The sequence below is a fragment of the Dermacentor albipictus genome, chromosome 4 (genome assembly GCF_038994185.2).
Source record: "Dermacentor albipictus isolate Rhodes 1998 colony chromosome 4, USDA_Dalb.pri_finalv2, whole genome shotgun sequence".
NCBI lineage: Eukaryota > Metazoa > Arthropoda > Arachnida > Ixodida > Ixodidae > Dermacentor > Dermacentor albipictus.
The window spans coordinates 124876923-124885675 of record NC_091824.1 but is presented as its reverse complement, the minus strand read 5'-3'; the positions used below and the strand labels follow the sequence as shown (position 1 = coordinate 124885675).

The window sequence follows — 8753 nt, the reverse complement described above, 5'->3', positions numbered from 1 at the left end:
ACCTTAGCCTTACTTCGCTCTGTGGCGTTGCAATGGGAAAGCCCCTCTACATTTCTGCTGTGCGATTCATATCAAATGCTCTCAGAGTTGCAAAATCACCGCCGCACAGAACAACTGTGCATGTCGGACCAAGTTCTCTCCAAGATTCGTTATCTGGTCAGCAGAATTTTTTCTGCGCTATAAACTCGCATCGTGACATTTCGCCAGTGATTCCCTGATTGCCTTAGATCAGCACAAAATCATGTTTATAGCAGCTTTTTCGGACAGCCTGTAATCGTGGCACACTTGTTTTCACTTTCCCCCGCGTTGGTGGTTAGTTATTGTGTATATATATTTTTTTGTTGTTAAAGCGGGGGAGGCGGGGTCAAGGAGGGTATATGTTGACTCAGTGAAGGCAGAGCAAGTCTTCGAGCCCTTGGCCCAGAAAAGCAGAGCAAACACGCAGGCACGCATTTTCGAAGAAGAGAGAGACGGAAAGCCCCGCCGTGGCTGCCGCGTGGCCAGCGACAGCCGCGGCCTTCTTTCTTTATTATTACTGCGCCGCGCCCAGCTCGTTGCGCAGCCAGTCGAGGTGCGAGGAGACGCGGGTGTAGATCCCCGGGAAGTTTGGCGTGGCGCAGTCCTTTCCCGACGAGACGATGCCCACCACGTAGTAGCGGCCCTGGTGCGGCAGCAGCAGGGGGCCCCCGGAGTCGCCCTGCGAACGCAGCAGATCGGAGAAGATGAGCATCCGCCGGACATCCCTTCGCTGCATCGGTCGTTCGAAACGCACACCGGACATTCGCGCGTTTCTTCGAATGCTCTCACCCGTTATTCTCTGTTTTTTTTTCTCTCTCTTCCTTGCACTCGGGCAACAGTGTTTCCCTCCTCGCCATCCGTATATACCATATTAACGCGTTTGTAGCTCCACCCTATCGTTCAAAATCAAGAAGTCGAAGGACATGTCATGGGAAGGTTATGTCTAGGGAGGGGTATGTTAAGGGTAGGGTCAAGGCACGAGAGGCAACAAAGTTGAAAGTTTGATTCAAGGGTCGGCAAGGTTTTTCATCCTAGGGTGCGTCAGAGCATAATACTGGGCTTGGTAGGGCATGCGCGTGAAGTTGCTTAGCGATGTCATCGACTCGGGGTTGCGGAGACTGTGTCAGAGTCTTTTTTTTTGTTATGCGTTTTGTTTTTTGTTTGACATCACAACTTAAGTGAGCTCTGTGATGTATCCCACATTCAAATGTAATACTCCACTAGGGCAAAAGTAACCGAATTCTGGTTGATCATGACAAAGCCTTCTATATTACAAGAATATTCAAACCTTAATTATAATTCAAAGCATACATTGAGGAAATCATCTGCTCGCTTGCCGCCGCTTCCTTTTCTTTTTTTTTGTGTGTATGGCTGATAGCCGACTATGGTAAATATCCGGCTCTTGAGGCTCAGGCTTTTCGGTATCCGGGAGACGTAACTTACGGATATTTTAGAAGACCACAGTAGAGCAACAAAAATGAAGAGAATCTTACGTAGCGTTCCTATCAGTGCCTATATGCTGATACAGAGGTGTAGCTTGCAGCCGTACGTACAAAAAGCCTGTGAGCTATGAGTTAGTTGGAGTGTCAAACCGTTAGGGTTGTCACATTACCCCGCAACAAATACAGGAGAGATTATGACTGGTAGCTGTATATTATGTTAAGTAAGTATCTACGTTTGCGTTATATGCCAATGTGACAAGAAGTTCGATGCACGTGATTGAAACGAAAGACATATAGTGTGAAGCGCATGCCCATTACTGCATCAGTGACGTCACAACGATTTCTACCGAGTTTGTGGACAGCGGCTGACCTCGAGTAGACCACGAGGAAGGACGCTGAATCAGTCAAGGACGCGAAAACAAATGGTCTTAGAGACCTGCAGCGTTGCGTCAGGTTTCGCTGATTAATGATCCGCACTTGCTTTCAACCTTCCCGCACTTACTAACGTACCCTAATGAATATTAACGTACAAACTGCTCGAGTGTTGGTAGATTTGTGAGGCAACCACACTTTCCTAGTTTAGAACGCATTTGCTTTTCTCCAACATATGCATGCCAAAAGCGTTTTCTTTTTCTTCTAAAGCATATATACCCCTTGAACTTGAAAACTTCAGAGGCTGTAGCATGGAAGCTTTGTGGACCTATGGCACGATACACCAGCGACTGTGGACTTTCTCTTGAGGACGATGTACAGTGCGGTTTTAGTAACATCGGCGAAGTAGTGCCTGCGTCGATCGTCTTGAGAGACCACGAATAAGTGCATTGTCTTCATGTAAATATCTCTCCCCGCCTGCATGTCAGGCACATGTGTATAAAGGTGTAAACCATCACATCACTTTTTTTTACCGCTATATGAAAGACAGTCAAACTACATTGGCATCAAGTTGTACGCGAATAAGTACGGTATACCTGCCAACTGCAAGCAAGCTGTCATCGAGAGGCACTCTAAATGGAAATCCGGAAATCCGAGTGGTCGGAACTTCAGCAATTCAGGACTTTAAAAAAGGTTCCCAAGTTTCTGGCCGGCATGATCACCGTCATCGCCAACGTCACTGGTTTTTCGCTGCTGCCGCGAATTAATCGCAGTTTGAGTCCCCTGTTTCCTGTTGCGTTTAGGAAGAGGCACAACGGGAACTTCGTGCAGTCGACAAGGTTAAGAAGGCTTCACTCAGTGCATGCCAATGCGAGACTGAAAGCTGTGAGCCTGACGTTACTACACTTCTTAAGGGTAGATTATAATATGCACGACACACCCGCCGAGGTTGCTCAGTGGCTATGGTGTTGGGCTGCTGAGCACGAGGTCGCGGGATCGAATCCCGGCCACGGCGGCCGCATTTCGATGGGGGCGAAATGCGAAAACACCCGTGTGCTTAGATTTAGGTGCACGTTAAAGAACCCCAGGTGGTCAAAATTTCCGGAGTCCTCCACTACGGCGTGCCTCATAATCAGAAAGTGGTTTTGGCACGTAAAACCCCAAATATTATAATATGCACGACACGGGTACGATGCCGTCATCGTTATCACAAACGTCATTGGTCTTCAGCGCAGCACTTCTGTTAGGTTCTGTCAGGTTCTGTTAAAGGCATAACCATGTCGAAGCTCCGCCAATAAAGCGTTCGATCTGCGCTCGCTTTATATTAGAATGTCACCCGCATGCTTAGCATAGAAAACTATAGCTTGAGAAGAAATAGTCTTCGGACAGGATGAATAGCTTTCGGCAGCCAACAAGTTGAGCAGGGGTCGCGACACAAACATTATTAGTGCACTCTCGTCTTGATGCGCTCTTTACAAACTGTTGTCGTATTGCAGATGAGTCAGGTACTCTAATGTTGATTTGTTTTGCCTTGGTCGCTTTTGTTCCACTAAACCCCATTTACTTACTAACTTAATTTGTTTTGTTTATTATGGCCTAGGTAATCGAGCCACTTATTCTTGGCGGATATGTTACCACTGAGAAACTACCGAAATACTGAAGAAGGACGAAGATTTTCAAAGGTTCTTTTTAATTCACGCCAAAGTTTATCCACCCTCACTGAATTGCAACCGAGCAAGGTTTTGCGATATGTGCACTGATTATGTCTTTTTTTTTCTTTTTTTGTGGCTGCTTTTGTTTGCCTGGATCCCTCCGAAAAACACCCGAGTCAAAATCAGTTACGGATCGTCATGTTTCTTCAATTTGACACAATGAAATTACCATAGCGTATCACCAGAATGTCCACTAAGTGGGTAGTTTACGCGCTGGTCTGCCTAGATTCTCGCTTAAATAGTCATACATTCTTCTATTGCTTGGTATAAATACCTCGTGCCGATTTTAGAAGTTAGAATGCATCAACAATTAGGACACTTAAGGAGATCCCTACAATCGTAGGCCAATACAAGATTTCCTCCTCGTGAGCATTGTGAACTCCCCCAAGGACCGCCACATAGGTATCCGAACTCCGCGAATGCTGCGTCGACTAAGGATGTTATTGAATATAGCGTGTCCCGTCTGGCAGATGTAAAGAAGGCGTGCTCTGCCCTCCCGTATCTTCTATCGCGCTTCAAAAAAACTTGAAGAGAAAAGGGAGTTGTTGCACGCACGCACACGCTTGATTTCGCCACGCAGTCGCAGCTGCTCACATGGGACTGCTGACTGTAAGCAACGTAGCAGCTTTCTTGCAGGTTGCTGCATTATACATAAGCACGATTTTATATGCTTATCGTCCTTTCACCAATTGAAGGTCCATTGTGCAACAGGCAACCAGTGGCGCGAAACTTCAACATTTGGTCGTAGAATAAAGGGCAGTCACCTACCAGGTACCACGACGTTTTCCCGCAAACTCAAGTGTTGCATTTGGCGCTGAACAACTTTTCATTTATGAAGAAATACGCCTTGGTGGACACACAAAAGAAGTTATCATGGTAGATTGAATAAAAATGTCATTTTGCGCACATCTAGTGGTGACTGGTAGTGTATGTCAACGTTTCTTGGACTCTTTGTTGTTTGTGAGACAGTTCGAGAAGACATACCACGGTGTCATTAGCGCGTTTACAGGTAATGTGTTGTGTTCGCAGCATCAGCAACGGCGCTGCGCGCACCCGAGTCATTGACCTTTATTTTGTCTTTCTTTCCGCTGTCTCTCCTCTCTCCGCATAATGTCCCTCATACTTCCGACTTGCAAGCAAGACCTAAATTTATCAACACGGCTATTATCCTTTGGTGCGTGTCAGTTGGGTACTAGCCGCAGGTCTACTACAATAGCTGTGCGTTAGTTCACTGAAGCGTACGGAAGGTAGCGCTGCTAGGGGTGCCGACCGGGATAAATGTTATTTCTTTCGTGAAGTAAAGTTTATCAAAATTTTGTTGTCCTCACGTAACGCATCGTTTCCTTTTTGATTGTAGCGTTTTTCTTTATTTTGCTTTTGTTGAGTCAACTTTCAATCCCTTCCATTGCGGCCGACCCCCCCGCCGGATTTGGGGCCACAGCAACAACAGCTTATCGTCATGCAGGCGGTGCGGAGCAGGCCTTTTGATCCTCAACATCTGGTAACGAGGAGCACTGCGCTAAGGTATTGGGATCGCCGCGCCCACAATTCAAAATAACATCCTGTCGTATCTCGGGATTTTTTTGTGGATGTGCATGATAATCCCGAAAGTTACTTAAAAAAAACGAAAAAGAAAACAGCCGCATTCCTATTCGCAAATCGAGTCTTCTTTTCCGCAGATGAAAAATGAAAGTAATAAAAATAAGAAAACGCCTAAATTGCCGCCTGTGCAGTTTTCACATTACCGACCCAAAAGAACGGTACAGAAAATTCCCTCCGTATTTGCATCCGCAACTCGTTCTCGCGATCCCAGAAACTCAATCTTGGTGCCGCCGCTTTTGCATATCGTCTTCCACACTACTGGTATTTCCAATTTTCGTTGCCCACACATGAGTTATTCCAATCCTTTCATTTTTCTCTTTTTCCTGACGCCCGGGGGCATAGCAACATACCACCTGGCTCGTTTTCTTATTAGTAAACTTTGCATTAGCATCGTCATGATGGTCGTCATAGGAGTAAACTTCAACAAGGGCATAAACCACAGTATATTGGCGACGTACATTGATATTCCCCTCCTCTCTATGTTTCGTAGTCGCCCGACGTTGCCAGCCTGGCTACGGAACCGTTATGACTACGTACTGCGCATATACGATTTCGCCACCGCAGACCAGCGAGAGCCAATTTGCACACTGACGAATGTCATGCGGTTGCAATTCCGCTTCCTGTCAGAAGCCCGTGCGGCGGCGTTGAGGTAGCGGGGGTAGCATGTGCTTGCTGCAGTAAAGCTAGGGAAACCATGGGGCGTGTTTTATTAGAATGTGAAGACGTCTACCCAGTGGTCTATTTAGGCACCACTGGCCTCCTTAAAGCCCTTGGGTTAGCGAGAGCAGTGGAAAAGTAAACATGTAAGCAACAGGGATTAGTAAGAGGCGATTGGAGGATTGGTGGAAGAAAAGTAGGGCCACGACAAAAAAACGGAGACGTACAAAAGCACAGTTTGCAATAGGGGATAAAAAATTTGGTCGTGGGAGTTTATAGTGTTTCTTTTTTGTTTTTTTATTGTTTAACCTAGGTAGGACATTAGGCAGTATAATAGCAAGAGCTTGGTGGCGCAACCCACCGCCCCGTTCCAAAGGGGACGCTCATAACAGCCATCGATCCATCCATCCATTATCCCCTGCGCTTATCAGATTCCTCCCCCCAGCTCCTCTATTCTCTAGTGAGGATGGGTGAAAAAGCAAGCTACGAAGTGCTCTAAGCCCCTTCCTCCTTTCTTCAAATCTTATCGTTTTGAAGCGGCGTTCCTAATCTAGCAGTACGTTCGATTTCGTTACTGCGGGATAGTTAGGGTGCCTGCGATATTGGGACGCAGTGTAACGAAGACCATCCACGTGCACGTTAAAGAACCGCGATGTTCAAAATTATTCCGGAGTCTTGTAACCAGATCGTGGTAATGGAACGTAAACGCACGGCATTTTATTTTAGTTGTGTAGCATTAAAATAATCGCTTCACTGAAACTTTGCTTCAGGTAGATTCGAAGGCATAAGTTGAATCTCCATAATGTCTTTTTTTAACCTCTTCTTTTCTCAGGCGGCGAATATGGTGTGAAATGGCTCACCTGGCACGAGTCCCTTTCGGCACTGGCGTCTCCCGCGCACAGCTGAGCCTTGCTGATGGGTAAGTGCTGCTCGTACGCCTTCTTGCAGTCGGCCTCGGTCCACACAGGGATCTGGGCTTGCCGCAGGACGCTGCTTCCGGCTCCGTCTGTGCGGTGTACACAAGCGCACCTACTGTTAACATTTAAGCAAGCGCACACACAAGCACTGCACGCAGCATTGCGAAGCCGGCCAAGCGATTGCGTGCATGGTTACTGCTTGGTTGTCGTATTAGCCGGTCAAAGAGAAGAATACATAGAACGTTTGTCTTCAATGCTGAAACGGGTGTCTATTGTATTGATGCTCCTACTGCAGGTGAACTGATTCAAGCCTTCAGTATCTTGTGAGAAAGACCCCCTGGTTACCCCCCCCCCCCCCCCCCCCAGAACGTGACGCAGGTTGGCATTTGAATTTGGCGTTAAATTGTCTTTGATCTGTCGTTAAACGCGACAACTGGCGATAAGCTTTACTGGGGTCATATATAGATGGTTCGCAGATGGTTCGTCGTGGCCGTCTTTTTGGAGTACTAACCCATCGTGAAGCTGCACATATAAGAAACGTGACAGCACGATAGGCACGTCTTGCGCCTAGGGACAAATTGATAACAGCGATGATCAGGTGAAAAACGATCACCGTCGAAAAGTGAAACTGAAGCAAGGCGTGAGAACCGGTCTAGTTGGTATGACCAAGCACTCAAGGTAAACATTGTACGCGTTACTGTATGGCGCGCTAACGTCATCGTGGCCGCCGTGTTCGCTTATTAGCATGGTGAGGAGCTGCATTCGTGACGTACGCGTGAAAGCTATCTATTGCGATGGCTTCATGCCCCAGTTGCCGCTAGAAGGTTGTTCCTCGATTTGCAACAAGCTAAAAGAAAGTGTGTTCACGGTTCACCCGGCAGCGCGACTTCGAGTGGTAACCGTGTGACGCGCCCATATCGCTGTATACGGAAGTCACCAGACACTGAGCTACCATGCGTGTTGTTGACGTCCAACCTTCAAGGAAGGGGCACGGACGGGTGCTATGCAGCCCAAACAATAAAACGCGCCTTGCCCAGGCAAATGCATGTGAGTATTTCTCGCCATCGGCATGCTTCCGACAGTAAAGTGAAAGTGCCAGGTGAGAAGTATATTTTGCTCGTGCCCACCGTTGGCCGCTGTAGAACGCGCGAAATACTGCGCAGTGTAGTGTTATCAGGTCGCACGCGACAAGCTCTTGCACTGGTCTTCTGTATGCCGAATTCGCAAGGCGGATTAGTACCAATGCCGGTGCCGTAGTTCCGAAGCAACGCTTTCTGATCATTTCTGAGCAAGTTTGGCGCAACGGCAAATCGGTAGCGCCAGCCGTGGGCTCCAACGGCATATATTTCACTGTAAGAAGTATGCCGAAATACGATCTCTCCAATGCTATTCACAGCGTGTTTACAGGAGGTATTCAGAGACCTGGATTGGGAAGAATTGGGGATAAGAGTTAATGGAGAATACCTTAGTAATTTGCGATTCGCTGATGATATTGCCTTGCTTAGTAACTCAGGAGACCAATTGCAATGCATGCTCACTGACCTCGACAGGCAAAACAGAAGGGAGGGTCTAAAAATTAATCTGCAGAAAGCTAAAGTAATGTTTAACTGTCTGGGAAGAGAACAAAAGTTTACAACCGGTAGTGAGGCACTGGAAGTCGTAAGGGAATACATCTACTTAGGGCAGGTAGTGACGGCGGATCCGGATCATGAGACGGAAATAATCAGAAGAATAAGAATAGGGTGCGTTTGGCAGGCATTCTCAGATCATGAACAGCAGGTTGCCATTATCCCTCAAGAAAAAAGTGTATTGCAGCTGTGTCTTACCAGTACTCACCTATGGGGCAGAAACATGGAAGCTTACGAAAATGGTTCTACTTAAATTGAGGACGGCGCAACGAGCTATGGAAAGAAGAATGATGGGTATAAGTTTAAGAGATAAGAAAAGAGCAGATTGGCTGAGGGAACAAATGCGAGTTTATGACATCCTAGATGAAATCAAGAAAAAGAAATGGGCATGGGCAGGACATGTAA

At 47.0% G+C, this 8753-nt stretch overlaps 1 protein-coding gene across 1 annotated transcript in view; it reads right to left on the bottom strand.

The window, feature by feature from the left end:
• Positions 1-449: 449 nt before the first annotated feature.
• The window catches only part of LOC135899507 (transmembrane protease serine 9-like), an 82978-nt gene continuing 74674 nt past the window's right edge, over positions 450-8753 (bottom strand). The window contains exons 16-17 of the mRNA XM_065428781.2: positions 6664-6809; positions 450-697 (exon numbers count right to left, since the gene is read on the bottom strand). Coding sequence (XP_065284853.1) covers positions 533-697; positions 6664-6809 — 311 coding nt within the window. The 3' untranslated portion in view covers positions 450-532. The remainder of the gene's footprint in view (positions 698-6663; positions 6810-8753) is intronic.